This window comes from Acomys russatus, chromosome 29 (genome assembly GCF_903995435.1).
Source record: "Acomys russatus chromosome 29, mAcoRus1.1, whole genome shotgun sequence".
Lineage (NCBI taxonomy): Eukaryota > Metazoa > Chordata > Mammalia > Rodentia > Muridae > Acomys > Acomys russatus.
This window is the reverse complement of record NC_067165.1, coordinates 26,102,497-26,127,836: the sequence shown is the minus strand read 5'-3', so window position 1 is coordinate 26,127,836 and position 25,340 is coordinate 26,102,497. Positions and strand designations below refer to the sequence as shown.

Sequence of the window (25,340 nt, the reverse complement as noted above, 5' to 3'; positions counted from 1 at the left end):
ACCAAAAGTAACCAACCTTCCTCTGTCCGTCCATCCGTCCTTCCTTCCTTCCTCCTTCCTTCCTTCCTTCCTTCCTTCCTTCTTCTTCACTGGTATGAGTGACCTGCGATTCTTGATCCTCCTGCCTCTACTCCTGAGTGCTGGCATAATGACCACACCTTGCCACGCCCAGAAATTTTAAGATTTTTTTTTTTTAAGTTGGTTGACTTAGGTGCTGTTGTTAAACCTAGTTCCTTGAACACGTCAGGCAAGTGTACTGTACGCCTGGGCTTTCACTCTGAGCCCAAGATAATGTTAATGAAATAATATAAAATGTTTGTTTTATCAAATCTTGAATATACTTTACATTGATGGTCTATGATTTAATGAAATTACTTAAAGCATCTCCCTACCTGCCAATTCATGAATTATAGCTCTGTGCAGCAGTGAAAGCCCTGTGAGCTGAATGAATTAGCCCCCTTTTTCCTATAACATGACTGGAAAACTTAGAAAAAGGCCAACAGTCTATGGTCATTCTGACTTCGCTATTTGGCATACATTAAAAAAAAAGGGGGGGAGTTGGGAGATGAGCCAGAACTTCATGAAGAAGAAAAACCTAATAGTATTTGGTGCTTTTGCAAAATTCAAACCAAAATTAGAATTTAAGCCCGATATACTGGTACACTTTCATAATGCCATATATTCTGGAGGGTGAGGTAGAAAGATCATTTGGGCTACAGGTTTTTTGGGACCAGCCTTGGCCAACATAGGAAGACCCCAAAATTAGATTTTGGAAAACTTATAAACCATGATTATCTTGACACTTACCAGTTACTTACAGGCTTGTCTATTGAAATTAGTAGTGGGTTTTCGTTGTTTTATTTTTGTTATTATTGTTTTATTTTTCGAGACAGGGATTCTTTGTGTAGCCCTGGTTGTCCTGGCTATAGACCAGGCTGGCCTCGAACTCAAGAGATTCACCTGCCTCTGCCTCCCAAATGCTAGGATTAAAGGTGTGCACCACCAGTGTACAGCTGAGATTAGTAGTTTTTTTTTTTTTTAATAAATGCAGTTTAAAATATATGTAGATTGCTAAAATGTGTCAACATTTAGATAAATTAACTCAGCCAATGAATATATGAAATATAAATGTTTTAAAATAACACAGGCTAGGTGTGGTGGTGCATACCTTTAATCCCAGCACTCAGGAGGCAGAGACAGGTAGATCTCTGAGTTTGAGGCCAGCCTGGTCTATAGAGCCAGTGTGGGATAGCCAGGGCTACACAAAGAAACGCTGTCTTGAAAACCCAAAATAAATAAGTACAATAAAATAACACATGAGTAAAAAGATCCACTCAAAATACAAGGCAGGGCAGTGAAACCTGAAATGTGTAATTTAACAAGAAGTTCATTGATGTGTTTTCGGGTTTCACATTTCATTACTCTTTAAGAAGCTGCTCTTAGACTGAGGGGCTAGCTCAGTCAGTAAATCACTTGTCTTGAAAGAATCCCAGAGCCTACACAGAACCTGCATAAAAAGCCTTGCATAGATCAGTATGGTGGCACATGCTTTTAGTCCCAGCTCTCAGGAGGCAGAGGCAAGCAAGGCCAGCCTAGTCTCTATATGCTCTGTTACACAGAGAAAACCCTGTCTTGAAAAACCATTTTAAGAGTGAAAAGAAGAAGCACTAAGCCTTGCATGGTGGGGCTGGCACGTGCTAGTAATCCCAGCAGTGGAGGGGCAGAGACAGGGGGATTTGGGGGCTCACTGGCCAGCCAGCCTAACTTAATAAGGTCAATGAAAAAAACCTATCTAAAAAGATAAGGTGAGGTGGCGGGGGCTGGAGAGATGATGACTCAGCGGTTAAGAGCATTGGCTACTCTTCCAGAGGACTCTCAGTTTCAATTCCCAGCACCAACATGGCAGCTCACAACCCCAGTTCCAGAGGATCTGACACGTTCACACAAATGTACCTGTAGGCCAAATACCAAATGTACATAAATAATTTTTTAAAAAGACAAGATGAAAGGCACCTGAGGAATGACACCCAAGGTTGACCTCTGACCTGCACACGTGTGCACATGCTCACTCTCAAATATACATGCACCCCTACTCCCCACGTACCTGAACAGGCACATAAACTACGTTCACGTTTCAATATAGTATAAAAAATGCTTTAAAATTTTCATCCTTTGCTAGTATTTTTCATAAATGTGTGTTTTTTTTTTTTAAATCCAGTGGGTTTATTGTTACTCTTTAAGATTCCATAAATGAACACTTAATTTTTGGTTAGTTTTAAAATTTATAGAGCAGTGTAACACATAAAGAAAAGTACTTTGTGGTCCCCAGCAGTTGAGGGAGTAGAGAGTTCCTAAGGCTGAGAGAATCTGGGAACTCACTGGGTTATGCAATAGGCACATAGATGAGGTAGCCCATCTTACTTTGAATCCCACTCCTTTTAGCTCCGTGCTTCTTGGTAAGTTACTTAAGCCCTCTGAGGTTCATTTTCTTATCTGAAAAATGAGGCTTATCAGGTGCATTTTATAGTTGGATCAGAAAATGCGTCTAAAGCACTTAGCAAATGGTTATATTTGTAGACAGCTGTGGTAGCACACACCTGTTATCTGAGCTCTTGGGGATTGGAGGCAGAAGGCTCAGGAATCAAGGGTAACCTTGGCTACAATAGTATGTTCAAGGCCAGCTGGGACTACATGAGACCCCGTCTCCCCCCCCCCCCCCAAAAAAAAAACCAAAATCAGTAACAGCAGTATAATTTTTATCAGTGTTTTATAAGCAGTGTAAGTTTGTGTTTGGAGAATCACTCTTAGGACATAACAGAACAATGTCAAAGAGATGATGGGCGTGGTTTGATTGCTGTTCTCTTAGATCTTTATGCCTGGAAAATGTAGATGTCCGCCATCATGGGATTTACTTACTGCATTCGGGACAGATTGGCAATCATGGTAACAGAGACCCAAATGGAAGCGTTAATACGCCCAATAGCATAGTGTCTTAAGCAATCAAAGAAACTCGTGCTGAGACCTAAGCATCTTAATGTGTTGAAAGGCACAAGCCAATATACCGCCCTCCTCATCAGACAAACAAGACAGCCTACACACAAGGAAATGGGAGTAGTGGCCCTGGGCCCAGACAGGGATTTTTAAATCTATACTATAGTTAACTCTTTGAATTAACACTAGCAAATCAAGCTTTAAAAGTAATTGTGCTGTTTATGGGAACCAAGGAGGCATACAGACTTGTAAGTTGTCCCCCACTTAGTTATTTGAAATCACAGTCCTTAGTCAAGAAGAGCAACAAACATTGTTTAAAAGCTGCCACAGAGCCAGGCGTGGTGGCGCAAGCCTTTAATGCCAGCACTCAGGAGGCAGAGGTAGGCGGATCGCAGTGAGTTTGAGGCCAGCCTGGTCTACAAAGTGAGTCCAGGACAGCCAAGGCTAACACAAGAGAGACTCTGTCTCGAAAACAAAAAACAAACAAAAAAAGCTGCCACAGAACACCGGGACTCATTTGGTAGCAGTGCCTTTGCTAACTACGGCAGTCACTATGGGTGAAGTGTGCTGTATCTAACTTCTCCCTGTCGTAAGCAGGAGCTGTCTGGTGCCAGGGCTCTGTGGCAAAGCCACCCCCAGTGACAAGCCGTCTCCAACAAGGCCACACCTCCTAATCCTTCTCAAGCAGCTGGTGACTACGCATTCACACATAAGGCTATGGAGATGTTCTCACTCCAGCCACCACAGAGGTCATGGGAGCTAGGGAGTGTGGGAGTCTGAGTCCAGGCAGAGCAGGAGGGCATCCATGTGTGCGGAAGGCCTGGGCAGAATGTAGGGGGCAGCTGAATGGATGCTCAGAGTGAAGGAGTCCAAGGTGGTCTAACCTGGTCTAACTGGTCAAACCTCTAGCAAGGGAAGGAGGGTATCTGTATGTGGATAGCGGTGGAGAGTGGCCAATTCAGAGGAAAATGAGAAGACGAGAAGGTTATGTAGCCGGGGAGAGGTCAGAGGCTGCTGTGAGAGCTTGCAAATATATTAAGTGAAAGAAAGGAAAAGATTGACCAAATCAATCAAAATACTTAGAGTAATTTGTATGTAAAGGTGATATAAATTATGGGACGGGAGAGAAGAACCTGGTGGTATTGCGTTAAAACAACTGGAGGCGGCTGGAGAGATGGCTCAGCGGTTAAGAGCATTGACTGCTCTTCCAGAAGGTCATGAGTTCAATTCCCAGCAACCACATGGTGGCTCACAACCATCTATAAGGTGATCTGATGCCCTCTTCTGGCCTGCAGGTGTATATGCAGGCAGAGCTCTGTATACATAATAATAAATAAATAAATCTTTTAAACAACAAAACAAAACTGGAGCCACGAGGACGTGCCTGCGCAGAGGTGACAGCACAAGCGGGACTGGCTCCGGGGCCGCGGTGAGGAGAGACATGAGGCTGAGCTGGGTCCTGACAATACTGTCCATTTGCCTGAGTGCCCTGGCCACAGCCATGGGGCAGAAGGCAAACGGAAGCTGCAAATCGGAGTGAAGAAACGCGTGGACCCCATCAAGTCTAGAAAGGGAGATGTCTTACACATGCATTACACGGGGAAGCTAGAAGATGGGACAGAGTTTGACAGCAGCCTACCACAGAACCAGCCCTTTGTTTTCTCCCTTGGCACTGGCCAGGTCATCAAGGGCTGGAACCAGGGGCTCCTGGGGATGTGTGAAGGGGAGAAGCGGAAGCTGGTGATCCCATCTGAGCTGGGGTATGGAGAGCGGGGAGCTCCCCCAAAGATCCCAGGTGGAGCAACCCTGGTGTTTGAGGTGGAGCTGCTCAAGATTGAGCGATGTTCAGAACTGTAGCGGGCTGCAGAGGGGTAGGAGGCCCCTGTCAGGGACCAGACTGTTTTAAAACAAAACAAACAAACAAGCAAACAAACAAACAAACAAAAAAGCCTTTAACCCCCCCCCAAAAAAAACCATAAACAAAAAAACCCTGGAGGTTTCAATGCACAATCAAGGTTCCCAGTATATAGATAGGTGGTTATAGACAGAGATGTAAGTAGGTACATACGCAAATACTGGCATACTTTAATTCTGCACCATGCTGGGAGGGGATGCTGAGAAAAAAAATTCGTGAGAAATCATCCTTGTAGAAGCTCCCACTGGTGAAATCCCAGGCACTTTAAGCAAGAAAATAGGTATATAAAATAAGTGATTATATATTGTGTGTGTCTTATGGTCTTATGGTATATAGTGAGTTCTAGAACAGCCAGGGATACACAGAGAAATCCTATCTAGAAAACAAGCAAACAAAACAAAACAAAACAAAAACCATCACCCCACCCCCAAAAAACAAGCCATAATTGTTTCAAAAATCTAAAAGTAACATAAAAGGCATTGGCCAAACTTCAGGTATCGACAGTTTAAAGAACGAAGCCTTGAAGATCCCCTTTTACCTCCTCCCCCATAACACAGTGTTGAAGCACACTTACCTAGATACGTAGGTGTGTGTGGTGTATGCAGATAACATGTGCTTGTGCAAGCATACGTGGACATCCGGTGCCCCCCCTCATCACCTTCTACTTTGGTTCTTGAGAAAGGTAGGGCCTCTCACTGAACCTGCAGTTCATGTCTTTTTTTTTTCAGCTGGGCTGTAAGCCAGCCAGCCCCAATGATCCCCCTGCCTCTGCCCCACTCGGTGCTGGGGTTATAGGTACGCGTGGATGACATCTTGCTGTTATTTACATGAATGCTACGATCCGAACTCTGGTCTTCATGCTTGCACAGGAAGCACTTCTAACCACAGGACCATCTCTGCACCCGTTCTCCAGCTCCCTCAGCCTTACAGTTTGAGTCTCACTGAATGTGGCGCTCACTGGTTGGCTTACAGTAACTGGCCAGGAAGACTGGGGTCCACCTGTCTCCGCCTCTTCAGCGCTGGGACCTAGGGCACACACTGCCATGCCTGGCCTTGGCTATGGGTGCAGGAATTTGAGCTCAGGTCCTCCTCATGGCTACACATCATGCAATGGGTCATCGCCCCGGCACTAGGGGAAGGCTTCTAGTGTGTGTTTTGGTTACAGTTTTAAAATCTGCGTAAAAATTTAAGTGATCTAACCACCCCTCCACACCCTCATCCTCTTGAGATAGAAAGCCTCACTGTGTGACCTTGCCTGGCTTGGAACTCAATATGTAAACGCGGCTGACTTTGAACTCACAGAGGTCCACCTGCCTTTGCTCACTGAATGCAGGGATTAAAGACGTATGCTACCATGCCTGCGTATTTCTCTCTTTAAAAAAAAAAAAAAAAAAGTTTGACAAGGGACGGTAGAGGTTCGCAGCTTTTTATGTAACCCATGCTGACTTGAACACGTTATCCTCTTGTTCCTGTATCCCAAGTGCTAGAAGTACAGTTGTGTGCCACTATGCCTGGCTCCAGGTTATTTTTTTGTAATTTTATTTTATGGTATGTATGTAGATGGATCTCTGAAGTATTAGAGAACTAAAGTTTCAATAGTAATAAACATGTATAGTTTACAAAGGTAGTCTCACTACCATGGTGATCCAGAACCTACTTATAAACATATAAAAATAGGAACAACGAAACATAAAATAACTGAAAATAGCCCCAAGTAGAAGAGCATATCACTTACATAGAAAGATCTATCTATACAGGGCTGGAGAGATGGCTCAGTGGTTAAGAGCACTCAGTGCTCTTCCAAAGGTCCTGAGTTCAATTCCCAGCACCCACATGGCGGCTCACAACTGTCTGATGCCGTTTTCTGGTGTGTAGATGTAATGTCGACCAAGTATCCATACACATAATAAATAAATAAATAAATAGATAAATCTTTTAAAAAGATCTATACAATTATAAAAGCTGCCTGGGGTGTTTTGAATACTGTTGCATATAGGTCCCACCCCACCCCCTTTGTTTTCACTCTTAATTAATGAACTTAGGTATGATGCTTTAGGGCTTGGGAAACATTTATTCAGGGTGGCTGACATGATCTTTTCCTCTTTTTGGTGGTTATTGTTCTAAGAAATCCTTTGTTCTTTTTAATGAGGGTAAGGACAAATGGGTTTGGCAGAGACTTTTCCTTGTGAAGTGAAGAGACCCCTGCTGCTTCTATGGCTCCAGGCAGTCTTAGGGGAAAGTTTTTTGCCCGCGTATTTTTCCTTGGGGGGGGATCTGGCTGCCTTGTTGTTACTGTGAACTGTGGTAATTGGTCCAAATTGTGCAGCGTTATTTAGTGATGTCTTTGTCTTGAAAGCTAACAGCCCAAGAACATTCTTCAAAAAAGAAGAAAGTGATAAAGGAGAGATTGGCACAATGAATGTTTAAGACAGCGAGACTGGGTGTTTTCAAACAAACCTAACTCATCGTATGCCTGACAGTGAAGACATCTTAATAACAGAAAACAGTCCCATTGTCAGTGTGCCTCTATTAGCCAGTTTATTTGTTGAGATCAGTGGGCAGGACACCATCTGTTACCAGAAAATGTCTTTTCATCAAATCTGCCCCCAGGAAGAGCCCCAGTTAAGTACCCTCAGCTGCTCTCCAGTTTAATTTCCATAACAACTCGATTCGATTCAGGGTATAGAGAGAAAGAGGGGGCTAAGAGGATCTTGTAAATTGTACTGAGGGTTTAATTTGGTCATCTCCTTGGAAAGAAAATTAGTAGGAGGAGTTCATGTGTGACGCAGAAAAGGCTGAAGAGTGGGGTACAGAACTCCAGATGAGGTAGCCTGAAGGAAGCAATTGATTAGGACTTCCTGGTAGCTTTTGGGTGACTTCTTGTTTTTTCTATAATTTTGTTTTCTCAGGCAGATTTCAATTACTTAGACTCAAGCAGTGAGAAGATTCTCATTCCATAATTACTTTGAGGACTCAATATATATACATGGTGTGTGTGTGTGTGTGTGTGTGTGTGTGTGTGTGTGTGTGTGTGTGTGTGTTTATGTGAAGTACAGTGAATATTCAGTTGTTATAAATTCTTCTGCTTTAGAACTGAATTTTCTATTTTTTTATTCTGTGAAAGGTCCATGACTCCAGCTCAGGCTGACTTGGAATTTCTTGAGAATGCCAAAAAGTTGTCCATGTATGGAGTTGATCTTCATAAAGCAAAGGTAGTGATAACTTTGGTCCTTATTCACATGTATGTATACATGCATATGTCACAGACCTGTTAATGTATACGAGCACTTGTTTCATCTTATACCTCTTAACAACATGTATTTACGATGTTTATTCACTTACGGTTTTTGAGACAGGGTTTCTCTGTGAAGCCCCTTGCGGTCCAGGAACTCTCGGTAGACCAGGCTGGCCTCGAACTCAGAGATTGTTCTACCTCTACCTCCAAGTGCTGCATTAAAGGCATGCGCCACCACAGCTTGGCTACTTAATAGTATTTTAAAACATTGCTGAAAAACAGTGCTTGGCCTGGTGGGACATGCCTGTAACTTCAGCACGAGATGACAAGAGGGAAGCAAGAGGATCTTGAGTTCAAAGCTAACTGGGGGCTGTAGAGCCGCTCTGGCCGCTTCTCACAGAGCTGGGGGTTTCATTCTCACAGAGCTGCTCCCAGCGGTAGCAGCCCTAGCTCCAGGGGATCAGATGCCCTCTTCTGGCTTCCCTAGGCACTGCAAGCATGGAATACACAGACATACAGCAGGCAAGACACCCATAGACATAAACGATTTTGAAAGCTGAAAACTAGCCCGGGCTACATAGCAAGAAAATGAGAAGAAGGGAGGAGGAAGAAAGAAAAGAAGCAAAGGAGTGTGGGAGAGGAACAAAGGAAGGAAACCGGGTGTGGTAGATCACACCTGTGATACCAGTTCTCTGGAGTTGGGAGTTCAAGACAAGCCTGGGCTACAGATTTTTAAAAAGGTGGTGGGGGGAAGGAGGAGTCAGTTTTTTTGTTTGTTTGTTTGTTTGTTTATGCTTTTAGACAGTACCTCACTATGTAGCCCTGGCCTGCCTGTAAATTGCTATGTAAACCGGGCTGGTCTTGAATCTAGAAAAACCCACCTGCCTCTCTCTCTGCCAAGTTTAAAGGCCTCTGCCATCATGCCCAGCTTGAATAGATTTTTTTTTTTCCAGAATTCTCAGTATCAATCCAATTACCCATTACCACTCTCACCATCAAAATTTTGCAACCAAAACAGTGTAAAGATAAAAATGTGAATATCTAGAGGAAAACAAATTGTATTTCCTAAAATAAAGTTACATTTGAAGATACAGAGAGGCAACAAGGGGTATTTCAGCTTCACCTAAGAATCAGCTGGGTGGCTATTAAATGTGCAGGTTGCAGAGCTCTGCCCAGATTTATAGGCTGGCTCAGAAGCAGCTTTAGCTGCAGATATAATGACCACCCCCAAACAGTGCTAATGATGCCTGAATCAGAACCATTCCCCAAGGCCAGTGATTCTAAGTGTGGTCCCTGAGTCAGTGGCATTTAGCACAGTGTTTCAGGTCCCTCCCAGGGCTAATAATCAAGATGGGGAGGAGCTCAGCAGTTTGCAAGACGAGCTCTCCGAGTGCATCATGTGTACCTACCTAATGCGAGTTGCTTGGCTACTAAGTGGATGCTAAAATGGCTAGGAGTGTTGCAAAGATTGCAAGGGGAAGGACTTGAGGGATGGTCCCGAGGCTCATGTAGAGGAACTTAACTAGTATCTGTGGTGTAGATAAAACTGCATCCAGTAAGAAATAAAGGAATAGAGATACTTAGCCACAAAAGGGAAATGGGGCTAGAGTTACACCTCAGCCGGCAGGTAGAGCGCTTGCCTAGCATGTGTGAAGTCCTAGGTTCAACCCCCAGCACGTAAACTGGGTGTGTTGGTGCATGTGTGCCATCCCAGCCATTGGGAAGTAGAGGCAGGAGGATCAGAAGTTCAGTATCATTCCTGGCTATATAGAGAATTTGAGGACAGCCTGGGATACATGAGACCCTATTTCAAATAAATAAAATTGCAAAACTGAAAAGCTTTTATCATAGTGTCCAGGCATAAACCCAAAGATAGAAAAATAAAAATGTATATTATATATATATATATATATATATATATATATATATATATATATATATATAAAAATATGGAAACTACAGGGAAATCCACTTTTTAGCTCAACATGACAAGTTGTTTAGAAGCACTCTTCAAAAATATGATAGGCTTCTCTCAGAGGATAAGGAACTAACTCTTTCCCTCTATTTATTCCAGAATAAGAAAAATTCACTTGGTAGAAATTTAGAAACAGACATTCAAGCATCTGTTCTCTCTTGGACCTGTGGATGATTTTCAGGATTCTCCTTGCCTGAATGTCTTATGATTTCATGTTTAAGTTCTGTTCATTCTAGTAAAAATTTCATTGCGCAGTCACATGGCTTTCTGGAGCCATCACTGTGCTCTGGATCGGTCTGCACTGAGCACCAGCTCCCATGAACCCATGAAGCGCTGTTAGGACTTCAGAGCATCATCTCAGGAACATTTCCCCAGGACAAGTCTGATAGGTTTACGTCTCGTCTCCTGACAGAGGCTGGTGTCAGGAGGCAATGCAGCCAGATAGCATGTGCCCTTTCAGACTGTTGCAGAGCAAAGTGTTCCTCCAGATAATGCCATCAAAAGAGAAAGGAAGCCCACAAACTGGTTCAGTGGATAAAGGTGCCTGGCGCCAAGCCTGGTGAGCTGTTGGAGACTCACACAGTGGAAGGAGAGAACCAGTTCCTGCAAGTTGTCCTCCGACCTCCACAAATACTTAAGTTGTGGCGGCTGTCTGCCCACCCATAATTAATTAACTGATTAATTAAGTTTTTAAACTTTAAAAAAAAAAAAAAAAAGAAAGAAAGATAGTTGTAACCCATGGGCTTTAAAAAAACGTAAGAGGGCAACTTCTGGTAAGTTCTCAGCTATACAGTCATTGAATTGAAGCTGTATGTGATTTATCTCTGTAATTCTTATATTTAACACATTTGGGAACTAATAATTTTCTTTATAGCCATTTTTAAGAAAAAATAGGAACCATTTAACTTTGGGTTTGATTACTTAACTAGATAAATAATCATATGGTTAATTAGGTAGTTTTTCTTGAATTATGTGATGATTAACATTTTAATTTTTTTCTTAATAACTAGGTACATTAATCTAATGCCATTTTACTTCAGTGTTCTTTCTAGGCTTAGGAATAGTACTTATTATTTTTATTTTTTCATTTTTTGAGACAGGGTTTCTCTATGTAGCCTTGGCTGTCTTGGACTCACTTTGTAGACCAGGCTAGCTTCGAACTCACAGCGGTCCGCCTGCCTCTGCCTCCCAAGTGCTGGCATTAAAGGCCACTATGCCTGGTATAGGATTAGGTCTTTTAAGTTAACATATTTAATGTCAGTTTTTTACTCTCATATCTCTTATGCTAACATTTCACAGTGGATGTATGGAAAGCCGGGCTGGCGGCGCACGCCTTTAACCCCAGCTCTCGGGAGGCAGGGGCAGGCAGATCGCTGTGAGTTCCAGGACAGCCAAGGCTACACAGAGAAACCCTGTCTCAAAAAAAAACCAACCAACCAAACTAACAGTGGTTGTGTGGAGATCAGAGGACGATGTGGAAGATTTTTCACTCTACCATGTAGATTCTGGTGATTGAACTCAGATTGTCAGGCTTGGCAGCAAATGCCTTTATTTGCTGGGCCATCTCACTGGCCAAGAAGTGATGACTCTTACCGTGCTGCCTAGCAGGGTTACTAAGGTTGTCTCCTGACGTAGAGCATCCAGTTGGTGGTGGCTGGCTTAAGTTCTGTTTTTTGTTTTTGTTTTTTAAAGATTTATTTATTTAGGTATACAGTCTTTTGCCTACATGTACACCTGCGGGCCAGAAGAGGACACCAGGTCTCTTTATAGATGGTTGTGAGTCACCATGTAGTTGCTGGGAATTGAACTCAGGACCTTCAGAAGAGCAGCCAATGCTCTTAACCTCTGAGCTAGCTCTCTGGCCCTAAGATGAACTTTTTTTGGGGGGGGGGTGAGGAGGGGGTGGCAAAAGGTACATGTAGTACCTGTATAAGCCAGAAGAGGGCAACCTGAACCCGTGGAACTGCAGTTAGAACTGTTTGTGAGGCATTTACAGAGGTACTAGAAATTGAACTCTTAAGTTTTGTTTTTATTGCATGCTTTGTAACTGGTTTTTTGGCTCTTGATCCCTTCAGATTATTTAATAATAGCCAATAATGTGTTGAACACTTTGCTCAAGTGAAATGCTGGCACTTCTCTCTTTCAGGACTTGGAAGGAGTGGATATCATCCTAGGAGTCTGCTCCAGTGGCCTTTTGGTTTACAAAGACAAGTTGAGAATTAACCGTTTTCCTTGGCCCAAAGTGCTAAAGATTTCTTACAAACGTAGCAGCTTTTTCATCAAGATCCGGCCTGGAGAGGTACACAACGTAGTTTCTCTTCTCCCGAAGCAAACAGGCCGAACCATCCCTTCTAGCTGGGTATGGAAACAAACGCTTGCAATCCCCGGTCTTGGAATCCCCGAGGCTGAAGCAGGAGGAGAATTGCAAGTTCATGGCGAACCTGAGTGACATAGGAAAACCTTGCCTTAAGAATGAATGAATGGGGGGCTGGAGAGATGGCTCAGTGGTTAAGAGCACTGCCTGCTCTTCCAAAGGATCCGGGTTCAATTCCCAGCACCCCACATGGCAGCTCACAACTGTCTGTAACTCCAAGACCTGATACTTTCACACCAATGTACATAGATTAAAAAACTAAATAAAATATTTAAAAAAAAAAAAGAATGAATGAATGAAGCCGGGCGGTGGTGGCACACACTCCGTGAGTTTGAGGCCAGCTTAGACTACAGATCGAGTTCTGGGACAGCCAGCGCTGTTACACAGAGAAGCCCTGTCTTGAAAAACAAAAACAAAACAAAAAACAAAACAAAACAAAACAAAAGCGTGAATTGCATGAAATACTCCTCCCTTTCCTTTCCCCATCTATGTCACTAAGAAGTCCTCATGCAGCTAATCCTAGCACTTGTAAAATGGAGAAAGGAGGAGCAGGGCTTCCAAGTCTGGCCTCGTGAGAACTGTCTCACCTAGAAAACGAAACAAAATTGTAAAACAAACAAAACCCAGTTCAGTTATTGGTAGTCAATTTCAGGATATACCCATCTAATTTTAGCTTTTATTTTGAAAAGCTATTATGACATAACAGAAAATTGTTTAAATAGGAATTAATTTTTTTTTAGGTTTTTGTTTTGTTTGTTTTTCTAGACAGAGTTTCTCCTGTATAGCCCTGGCTGTCCTGGACTCACTTCGTAGACCAGGCTGGCCTTGAACTCACAGAGATCCACCTGCCTCTGCCTTCCGAGTGCTGGGATTAAAGGTGTGAGCCACCATGCCCGGCCCGTTGCCTGACTTGTTTTTACACAAGTCTCTCTTTATAGCTCTGGATATTGTAGAGATTTATTTAGAGGTGTGTGTGTGTGTGTGTGTGTGTGTGTGCGTGCACTAAGAGTTTTGGTATGTGCACATGACTGTAGGTTCCAAGGACGCAAGACACACTGAGTCCCTGGGAGCTGGAGCTGTAGGGGGTTCTGAGCCCCATGAAATGGGTGCTAAGAAATGAACTTGGGTCCTGTGTGAGAACACTATGTGCTCTTAGCCACTGAGTTCTCTCTAGGCCTGGGACAGTTCTTTTTTGTTTTTGTTTCTAAGCTCTAAATTCTTTTTTGCCACTTCCTAAACAAAAGACGCTGGGACGATAGGAAGCTGAGCTTCCTAGCATTCAAAAAGAATAACTTTTCTGACCCAGTCAATTTGAAGATGGCATGAGAGAGGCCCCCTTGCTAATGAAGGTGGCTTTGTGTGTGTCTGTCACCATCTGCTGGTGAAAAGTGGTGCTGTCTCAGCCTGGACAGTCTGGATGTTACCTGCAAAGCACCTGTTGGTATACTTCTTCCCTCAAAGTTTCAAACCCAGCGCTCTTAACCACAAAGATTTTTTAAAATAAGATTTATTTGTTTATTAAGTATATAGCGTTTTGCCTGAATGCATGTCTGCATGCTAGAAGAGGGCACCAGATCTCATTATAGATGGTTGTGAGTCACCATGTGGTTGCTGGGAATTGAACTCAGGACCTTTGGAAGAGCAGGCGGTGCTCTTAACCTCTGAGCCATCTCTCCACGCCCCCCGCCCACTTTTTTTTTTTTTGGATACAGGATTTCACTGTGTAGCCCCAGCTGGCCTGGAACTCTGAAAGATCCTGCTTGCCCTGTCTACTAGTGCGGACATTAAAAGGCATGTGCCACTGTGCCCGGCCAACTACAAAATATTTATTAGACAGTTTCTTTGTGTCAGTGACTATTCTAGGGGCTAGAAACCTAACAGTAAGCGAAAGGATGCCATTCTTCAGCCAGCTTGCATTTTAATATAGGAAGGCAGAAAAAGGCACATGCAGAGAAATATTAACAAATATTATGGGAAGTCCTTGGCTTTGAAGTCCCTACTGTCCAATATATAGTGAAAATACATGCCTCTTTCTCTAATCAGTTGGGAACACCAGTATTCTGAGAATTGAGGTGCTCTGGCTGTAGTAGAAGTGGGGTGCTATGACTGCAGTAGAGGGCTACGCCATTAAGGAACCGAGTGAGCAGATAACTTCTGTGACCTTGGTTTCTTCATGGGTAAAATCATAATTGTATGTGCGTACGGTGGCTGGCAGTAACAGCACTCAGAATAAACCTGCTCCCTTTTCCATTTACAAAGTGTGCTTGAGGTGGAGACAAAGAGGCCAGACCAAAAGTATGTGTTTCCAGTAGCCCTGGCAGTGTCAGGAAAAGAAAAAGTATAATAATTCAAGAACAGGGGAGTAAGTACCAGTGACTTATTGTGCAATGTGGTGACTATAGGCTCCAAAAGGATGAGTTCTTGAAAGTTGCTGAGGGGGGCTGGAGAGGTGGCTCAGAGGTTAAGAGCACTGTCTGTTCTTCCAAAGGTCCTGAGTTCAGTTCCCAGCAACCACATGGTGGCTCGCAGCCATCTATAATGAGGTCTGGTGTCCTCTTCTGGTGTGCATGAAGGCAAAACACTGTACACTTAATAAATAAATAAATCCTTTTTAAAAAAAAGAAAGAAAGTTGCTGAGAGGCACACTAGTGTGTGTGTGAGGCCTGTGTTTAATCTACAGCACTGACCTTCCCCACAAAGATCACACATACACACACACACACACACACACACACACACACACACACACACACACACACGAGACTCGTGAGTTGGCCCAAAGCCAGTTAACTTCATCTGGCTGTGTTATAGCATGTGCGTACGCCAGACATGGCTGAACACTGGCAGTACTTGTAATTTTCACTTTGCCAATTTTAAAAGTGAAAAGAATCAGGGCTGGACAAGGAGGGCGCACACAAGGAGTTCCAGAGCTCTGAGGTTTACACAGTCAGCTGGCCAAGGCAGCACAGTGAGACTCTGCCTTTAAAAAAGAAAAGAAAGGAAAAAGTAATCTGGCTCCGGACAGATGTTTAGCTCCATGGCTAATTCCTATTGCGTAATCATATTGACTGGCTGGAGAAATTCCTGGATGCCTCCTTCCCTGATTATTGTGTAATCTGAGGTTACAGATGCAGGTCTGTGACCAAGGGAACGCAGTTCTAGACAGTCAAGGGTTGACCAACGCATGTCTCAGAAGAATGCCCATGTATTGTGTGCGTTCTAAAACAACAAAGAGGATGCGTAAGTATCAGATGGCGTATCTCCTGGCCTTATCGCTTTGGAAAAGGCCTCCCTTGCTGAGCAGATTTCTTTTAGGAAGAAAAAAAAAAAAAAAACTAAGGTAACTTCTTTAATTAAAAAAATATATCACTGGGTGTGGTGGCGCATGCCTTTAATCCCAGTACTCAGGAGGCAGAGGCAGGGGGATCGCTGTGAGTTCGAGGCCAGCCTGGTCTGCAAAGTGAGTCTAGGACAGCCAAGGCTACACAGAGAAACCCTGTCTCAAAATATATATATATATATATATATATGTGTGTGTGTGTGTGTGTGTGTGTGTGTATTGTGCGTATGGATGTTTTGCCTACATGTATGCCTGTGCACCACATTCATGCCGAGTACCCATGGAGGTCAGAAGAGGGTGTTGGATCCCTGGGGAATGGAGTAACAGATGGTTGAGAGCCACCATGTTGGTTCTAGGAATTGACTCCTAGTCCTCTGGAGCCATTGAATCATTTCCCCCAACCCCCAGACATTCTTTGTATTTAAAAGCATTTCTTTAATAGTATCATACTTTGCAGCCGAGCGTTGTGGCACAGGTTTTTAATCCCAGCACTTGGGAGGCAGAGGCAGAGGCAGGCTGACCTCCGTGAGTTCAAGGCCAGCCTGATCTACAAAGCTAGTTCAGGACAGACAAGGATACACAGAGAAATCCTGTCTCGCAAAAAAAAAAAAAAAAAAAAAAAAAAAGTGTCATATTTCTCAGGCTCTGTGTCACTATAATTGAATAATACTTATGTTTGTGTTTATTTGTATCTTTATAGCAAGAACAATATGAAAGTACCATTGGCTTCAAGCTTCCCAGTTACCGAGCAGCTAAGAAATTATGGAAAGTCTGTGTGGAGCATCACACGTTTTTCAGGTATTGTTCTCACTCGAGCGTTTCTCAAGGATACATCATTTGGGTACATTTCTATTTTGAAATTCTCTTCTCTGTAGGGCTGGCATTTTATTTAGCTCAGGTGAGAGTGGCTTAATCAAGACAAAGTAAATCTAGTTCCCCCCAGTTTTGGTTGGAAAGCATGCCTCAGCATTCCCAGAGTGCCTTTTCCTGCACTGTAAAGGGACAACAGAACTAAGGAGTGGGACGGGGCGCAAGCTAGCAGGACTGGCTGCTTTCACAGCAGCTGAACTCAGTCCTGGGCTTGGGTTGCTACTGCCCCGCCTCCTAATAGCTTTGTAGCCTCAAGCAAGTAACTTCTTCCTGTGGGGGTGGGGTGGGGTGGGGTTGGGGGTGGGTGGGGGGGTGGGGTTCAGTTTCCTGTATCTGTAAAGTGATGGAAATATTTCAAGGATGTAGTGTAAATCCTGCAGTGCTATCAGGTGTTTTGAAAACCATAAAACCTTGTTTATAGAGACGTAATGTTTTTAATATAGGTCCCAACTAAATTAATTCTGGTTGCTTAAGACTTACAACAAGGAATGCTTGACTAGAAATCTCTTAACTACTAAAATAAATGACAAGAATTTGAAAACATTTTTATTCTTGGTTTGATTTTTAGTTATATAGTCACAATGATAAAGTAATGCAACAAAATAACACAATTATCATGATTTTTCTCTCCTAGACTGACTTCCACAGACACCATTCCCAAAAGCAAATTTCTTGCCCTTGGTTCCAAATTTCGATACAGTGGCCGGACTCAAGCACAAACCAGGCAGGCCAGTGCTCTGATTGACAGGCCTGCTCCACACTTTGAGCGGACAGCAAGCAAACGGGCATCCAGAAGCCTCGATGGAGGTTTGTGATATTACTGATATTGTTGTCATCTTTAGAGAAAGATAAAGGAAAAGTAAGGGGTTTATTTTTTTGTTTTTGTTTTTTGTTTTGTTTTGTTTTGAGTTGTTTTGAGATTAGAACTTGCTATATACCTCAGACTAGCCTCAAGTTCTTAAGCTTCCTGTTCTGACCTCCTGAGTGCTGGAATTATAAACCTGCCGCCATAACCGAATGGGAGGTATGTGTATTTATAAGGATCCAACTATCTCTGACTTATTTACAAAGAACCTCAGTGGCAAGGTGAAACGGATGTTCCTGTCTAATTCAGACTTAGGAAAGCCAGGCTGGGAGTGGGGTGTACGCTGCTAATCCTAGCACTCCCAAGCACTTGGGAGGCAAAGGCAGGTGGGGCTCTGTAACAGCCTAGCCTACACAGAGTTCCATGCCATCCAAGGCTACATCGTGAGACCGTGTCTCAAAAGCACACAAACAAAAAAAAAAACAAAACCAACAACAGAGTTAAAGAAAACCGTCTTAAGAAAAAGAGCAGTGAAGTTTCGCTGCCAGGCAGTATTGGATGAGTACCAATAGATTTAGAGAGGTGTTTAACTCGGGGGTTTTTTTTGGTTTTTTTGTTTTTGTTTTGCTTTGTTCTGTCACATTTTGCATTTCCTGTGTGCCTAGTGCTGTTCCCTGGAGGTGCCGCTGTAGGTATTGAATGTGGCCTTCGTCTTCGTGGGGTTTTCATTCCTTAGGACAAATAACTTCAGATAGTTGTGAGTGCTATGAAGAAAAGAGAGAGAGAGAGACAGACAGACAGACAGACAGACAGGCGTGCTAAGTCTCCCCAGGTGGGGGGATAGAAGAGCTGTTTCAGATTAGGATCCAGTTAAATTCAGAAGGTTCCCCAGAAGAACATCGTTTGATTAAAACCTGAGCTGTGAGAAGTAACTAACCATCCCAAAGTCTAGATGAGACGCTCCAGACGGAGGAGCAGCCAGTATGTATTCCTGAAGGGAGGAGTGAGCGTTTGCCAGTCCCTTAGAACTTTCTGCGCCAATGGAAATACATGTGATGTTGACTCAGAATTGCTGTGGTTGTTAAGAACCTGAAATGTTCACAGAGAAACCCTGTCTTCAAAAACAAAACAAAACAAACAAACAAACAAAAAAAAAAAACCAACCTGAAATGTGGCTGCCACAGAGAAACTGAGCTTTCCATTAAGAGTGATAGATAGGCAGATCGATAGACAGACAGACAGACAGACAGACGGGAGAGCAACATAAAGTGTGGTCAGAGCAGCTGAGCAGCTGGCAGGAGCCAGACTGTCAAAGGCCTTATAGGCCCACAACAAGGAGTTTAGATTTTCTCTTCATTACAGTGGGAAAGTATTGGAAAGAGTGACCTGACCTGACTGCTGTTACCTCGCATCCTGGGCAGTAAAGGCTCCACCTGCATTGAGGGTTAAACCAGAAGCAGGATGGGAGGCTGACACAGGGCATGGGTGAGAACGAGGGCAGCTGTGGACAGTGGAAAGCAGTTGGGGATTCTTTTGGAAGTAGGGCTGACAGCATTGCCAGTAAACTAAATATTGGAAATGACATGGAAGAGAAAATCAAGTTTTATCCCTGGGGTTGATCATTTAGTGGGAGGAGAGACTCCAGGGAGAGCAGAGTCTGAGATGTAGAGAAACAAGGTTTCTGCTTTGTGTAGTCACTCAGCCTGCATGCCTTTGCTGTGCTCACATGATACCATGAAGTAGCGCAGTTCTTATCCCGTAAGTCACCCACTCTCCACTGATCTTCAGTGTGAGGAGCTCATTTTTAAAGCTATTTTTTGCATATGAAAACTGATGTTTTTCCAAGATCTCTGTGACATGCAAAGAGTGTGGATAAAAACCCGGGTGTGTCAGACACCACTTTTCATGGCCCTCCCACTACATGGGGTTTCAGAGCTATGTGCACACTATACCTGATGTGCCATTCCTTTCTCAGAGTCAAAATTTAAAATTCAAATGTTAATGATCTTTAGTAATGTGAACAAATTAGAAAGCTTTATTTGTAGAAATCATATGTATTAATTGCCTAGATTTCTCTGCAGACAAATGTTCTACCACTTAGCTAAACCCAATTTTAAGCTTCCCCCCCCCCCCCCCCCCCGTTGTATATTTTATTTTAAGCCATCCCAACTCATATCTTCCCTTATTCCTTTTTCCTTTTCCTTTTTCTTTTTGCTTGTTTTTGGTTTTAAGACAGGATTCCTTTGTATAGCTCTGGATGTCCTGGAACTTGCTTTATAGACCAAGCTGGCTTTGAGCTCAGAGATCTCTCTGCCTCTGCCTTTCTAGTGCTGGGATTAAAGGTGTGCACCATCATGCCTGGCAACTTCTCTTTCTGTCTGTCGTTCTGTCTGTCTGTCTTTCTTTTCTCTTTTTTAAGATTTATTTATTTATTATGCATACAGTATTCTGCCTGCGGTCCAGAAGAGGGCACCAGACCTCATTATAGATGGTTGTGAGCCACCAAGTGTTTCTGGGAATTGAATCAGGATCTTTGGAAGAGCAGCCAGTGCTCTTAACCTCTGAGGCATTTCTCCAGCCCCTGGCAACTTTTCTTTACACTTTTATTGAACCAGTCCTTTTCTGATTTCTTTAGTTGTCTTCTGACAGTTATCATTATTATCATTTATTTACTTTTATTTTATGTGCACTGGTGTTCTGCTCACATGGAGGCTGTCGGGTCCCCTGGAACTGGAGTTACAGACAGTCGTGAGCGGCCATGTGGGTGCTGAGAATTGAACTTGGGTCCTCCGGAAGAACAACACACGTTCTTGATCACTGGGCTATCTCTCCATCACCTGCTCATTCTAACTTAACTTTAGAATGAAAGCAATTCACCAAAGTCAGAGAGCTAGTTAGAAGTAGAAGCAGAAGCCAGGACTGTCCTCTGACATGTGAGCTTTATTTTATTTTTAGTCACATGTATGTGTGTTTGTGTGTGCGTATGTGCACGTGAGTATGAGTGTACCCTCGGATGCCGGAAGATGATATTAGGTCCTCTGGATCCGGTGCCACTGGTAGTGGCAAGCTGACCAGTGTGGGTGCTAGGAACACCCAGTTCCTCATGCTGTGGTGACACCCCCCCCCCAACCGTAAACTTATTTTGGTTGCTACTTTATAACTGTAATTTTGCTGTGGTTATGAATCATAATGTAAATATTTTTGGACATACAGGCTTATGAAAGGGGTCATGATCCACAGGTTGAGAACTACTGCTCTGAGCAGTTGAAGACTTTTCCTACTGGATCTACTCTCCTTTTATTTTGTTTTGACTTCTGTTATTATTGCTGCATGTGTGGGGGTGAGCGGGTACAGATGTGCTTAGCAACAGCGTGCATGTGGACATCCGAAGGCCATTGCTGTATACACCAGGCTAGCTGGCCCAGAGCTTCTAGGGGTTTTGTCTTTGTTTCCAGGGAGCACTGAGATGACAGATGCACACTACTGTACCAGCTTTATGTGGAATCTAGGGATTTGAACGCAAGTCTTCACATTTGTGCAGCTAGCTCTTAATACACCAAACCATTTTCCTAGCCTATTACTTTCCTTAAAAAAATATAATTAGGGCTGGAGAGATATCTCAGTGTTAAGAGCATATATTGCTATTACAGAGAATCTGAGTTCACTTTCCAGCACCCACATCAGGCAGCTCACAACTGCTTGTAACCACAGCTCCAGGGGATTCCAAGCCTCCTTCTGGACTCTGCAGGGACCTGCACTCATGTGTGCACGCGCGCACACCCCCCCAACCCCCCCCCACCCCCACACACTCTCCTGGTCTTGTCAGCCAGCAGTGGCATGTGAAACCAGTATTTCTGTGTGTTCACACCAGCACTTTGGGCAGAGCCTTTAGAAATGGAAGACACGCTGGGCGGTGGTGGCGCACGCCTTTAATCCCAGCACTTGGGAGGCAGAGGCAGGCGGATCACTGTGAGTTCGAGGCCAGCCTGGTCTACAAAGTGAGTCTAGGACAGCCAAGGCTGCACAGAGAGACCCTGTCTCGAAAAACCAAAAAAAAAAAAAAAAAGAAAAGAAAAGAAAAGAAATGGAAGACACTGAGGTTTTAAAGTTAAGTGTTTTCTATACGGACTCAAGAATCCTGTAATAGCTAACATGTGAAGTAATAGTGCTCACTGCCAGTTACCTTTTTCTTGGTGCAAAGGCTCACACCCAGGAACTCAGGCATGCTAAGCAAGTGCTCCGCCGCTGAACTATGCGCTAGCCTGGAATTAAAGCAGTGTATGTGCGTGCGCATGCACATGTATGCTGAGCAGGTGTGTGTACATATGTGTTCGTGTAGGTGTGTGCACATGGAGGCCAGAGGTTGGCATCAAGTGTCTTTCTTAGTTACATCCCATCTATAGTTTGGGAACAGGGTCACTCACTGAGCCTGGAGCTGACCAGTTTGCTAGGTTGGCTTGTCAGTGAGCTCCAGCGATCTGCTCTCCAGCCCAGGGCAAAGTTTACAGATGTGTCCTTAGCTAGTGCGGGAGTGCTGAGAGTCTCAAGTCAGGGCCTTAGGCTTGGCCACAAGCACATTACCAGCTGACTCACCTCCCTGACCAAAGCCGAAACATCTTAGAAACAAATCACTACTATACTAATAAACATTCAGATATACTTTAAATGAGCAAATGGTACAATATGCAAATTATATTCCAATAAAGCTACTGTGATCTATAGTGTTCAGTCTCCTCACTGCAAAAATGAAGGAAAGTGGTATCTTTCAGTTGAATTGCATGCCACTGTGTGCATAATTAATTTTTGCCCAACATATTCTTGAAATAATATTAACTCACAACAAATTGAATATAAGTACTGAAGTATGTTAGAAGTTATTGATATTTAGAATTCATTACATATTTTTCTATCTGTTGAGTACTCTCTCCCCAACTCTCCTACAGTTAGCACCTTCCACGTTGCACAGGAAACTTAAGTCCCTTTTCCTAGCGCCACTGTGTGTGACTGAGGCTCACGATTCAGGTCTCACCTGTTTCCTGTTACTTTTCCTAGTGAGGGATGTTCGCTGTAACTGGCATTTTCCAGTTTCTGAACCATTACCACCTCTGTGTCTAGCCATTAGTTTTCATATCTGTGTCTGCTTTCCCCTACACAGTAGGAGCGCTGAAGACAAATCATTTGACTCTGCAGTATTAGGTATGGGGTTTGAACCAAATTCACGTGGAAAATACCACATGGTGAAAGCAAGGGCTGTGCTTCTATGATTTCAGGCAGAGTCGAATTAATTCTTTGAGAGGAGGTGTGGATACACACGTAATAGGAGTCTTTAACACAACTGTGAGAAAAATATTTTGTCATTTCGCTTGTTTTGTTAGGTTTGCTTTGCCATCTGCCACTCTTGCGTTGACTAGCTGAGAGCACCCATTAGCAACAGGGACTCGCAAGCGGCCACAGATCTGTCACTGCAAGATGAGACAGGCTCTGCACTTCGGCTGTTCCTGCGCTAGGCACCCTCTGAGAAGTCTTTCTCTGGAGAGCGTTACAGGATAATGAACATTTCTTGGTGTAATATGCATAAGGATAGGTGTTAACCTTCCATTTCCCAGTCTGTTCTGGCTTTTAATTTTTTCTTTGTTTTGCTTCATTTTTTACAGTTTACAAATCTAAATGTATCAGAATAAATTATCTTCAGTAGTCTGAAGAGGAAAGAAAGTACAGGCCGGGCGTGGTGGCACACGCCTTTAATCCCAGCACTCGGGAGGCAGAGGCAGGCGGATCGCTGTGAGTTCGAGGCCAGCCTGGTCTACAAAGTGAGTCCAGGACGGCCAAGGCTACACAGAGAAACCCTGTCTCAAAAACAAACAAAAAAGTGTGAGGTTTCCATGAAGGAGTATTAAAATCTCTAAGTCTCAGTTCAAGAAAGCATGATGGTCTGTTACCTGAAATACTAAATCAGAGCCCTTGAGACAGCTCAGTGGGTAAAAATAGCCCTTGGCTTGCAAGCTTGATAGCTTGAGTTCAATCTCCCATCCCAAAATGGAAGGAAAGAATCAATTGCCCAGGGTTATCCTCTGACATTCACACACATGCTGTGATATGTGTTTACACACACACACACACGCACACGCACACACAACACGCACACAGACACACTGATAATGAAATTTAAAAATTTTTAATGGAATATTAAAGGCAGGTGTGGTGTGGTGGTACATATCTTTAGCCCCAGCATTTAGGAGACAGAGGCAGGCAAATCTCTGAGAGTCTGACGCCAGCCTGGTCTATACACTAAATTCTAGAGCAGCCAGGACTATGTAGAAAAGATCCTCTCTCAAACAAAGAAACAAAATTAAATCATATTATAAATAAATAAATATTAAAAAAAATTTTAAAAAAACCAATGCCCCCACCCCCCCGCCCACAAACTTAGTTTCTTAGACAATGTCCACTTAGTAAGGTTTACTACAAAATGCATGGACACTTGCTTTTCAATCCTGAAAGAAAATAATGTCGATTCAAAACTAGCAATAGTGATCATTTCTTGTTTTCCTTTGTGATGTTGGGGGGCCTCCTGCATGCTAAGCAAGCAACCTATCACTGAGCTATAGCCCCAACCCCTGTTTTTAACTAAGTCACCTAAGGAAGATGCCAGATAGTTCAAACCCAAGCAGCAGTTAGCTATGTGCAGAGGTTTTTATTGTCAGCTTGTATTGGTTCTTCTCTCAAAAGCGGCCCAGGCAGGCGTCTCCTCAGCTGTCCTTGCCTGGATGCAGTAGACGTCAGTACCTCCTTTCTCTCTCTGCCCCAGTTGCAACACCAAAGCCATCTCTAGAGGCTAATAATGTGCCCTCGGGGTGGGTGGGGTGGGGTGGTCAGCCAGTGCCCTAAGTACCTCAGAGAACAGGGCTGGAAGACTTTGGAAAGGGGGAGAGGGAGCTCCACTAATTTTGGATGAAAGTCCAGTATTCTTCGAGATAATGCTAGTCAAGTGATTAAAGAAAGGATGTCTGGTTCAAAGATTTGCGTTCACACACATCAACCAGTAGTCCCTGTTTTTATCAGAAGAGCCATTTATTTATCAAGTTATTTCGTAATCATTCTGTAGAGACTTTACAGAAAACAACAAGACAAAAAGAAAACAGACATCATTTCCTCCAGTAAATTAGATGTCTTGGTTCCTGAAACCATCTGAAAATAAACATATTTGTGGTTTTGAAATTAATAAATTTATTTTTGTTTTTGCTTTTTTTTTTTTCTTTTTTCAAGACAGGGTTTCTCTGTGTAGCCCTGGCTGTCCTGAACTCACATTGTAGACCAGGCTGGCCTCGAACTCATAGGGATCAGCCTGCCTCTGCCTCCCAAGTGCTAGGATTAAAGGCGTGCGCCACCACCACCGCCTGGCAATAAATTTATTTTTTGAAATAAATACAGGCATATTGGGAAAGCTGTCATGAATCTACCTTTCATTGCCAGTTTTGTTTTTAAACTAACAGACTATATATAAGTTAAATGGGTTTGCTTTTTTTTTTGTTCAATTTTTTCTAAATTCAGCACTTATGAAGCAGTTGTTAAGGTGTCCTAGTTTTCAGGAGAAAGAGAAGGAAGAAGAGGATGGAGCTATGAGGAGAGTACCAGGAAACATTAAGAGAAATGAACCGGGCCTACGAGATGGTTTAAAAGAAAGGGAAACACTAAATGTTTCTCGACTGATGAATAGATAATGAAAATGTAGTCTGTTTATACAGTGAAATATTACTTAGCCATTAAAAAGTGTTATTCGCGCTGGAGAGATGGCTCAGAGGTTAAGAACACTGACTGCTCTTCCAGAGGACCTG

At 43.3% G+C, this 25,340-nt stretch overlaps 1 protein-coding gene and 1 pseudogene across 2 annotated transcripts in view; both read left to right on the top strand.

Moving 5' to 3' along the window:
- The window catches only part of Epb41 (erythrocyte membrane protein band 4.1), an 87,694-nt gene that overhangs the window by 21,312 nt on the left and 41,042 nt on the right, over positions 1–25,340 (top strand). For both annotated transcript variants that reach the window (XM_051170936.1, XM_051170935.1), the window contains 4 exons: positions 8,031–8,118; positions 12,263–12,415; positions 16,531–16,628; positions 17,335–17,507. In XM_051170936.1, coding sequence (XP_051026893.1) covers positions 8,031–8,118; positions 12,263–12,415; positions 16,531–16,628; positions 17,335–17,507 — 512 coding nt within the window. The remainder of the gene's footprint in view (positions 1–8,030; positions 8,119–12,262; positions 12,416–16,530; positions 16,629–17,334; positions 17,508–25,340) is intronic.
- Positions 4,418–4,908, top strand: LOC127211160 (peptidyl-prolyl cis-trans isomerase FKBP2-like; annotated as a pseudogene).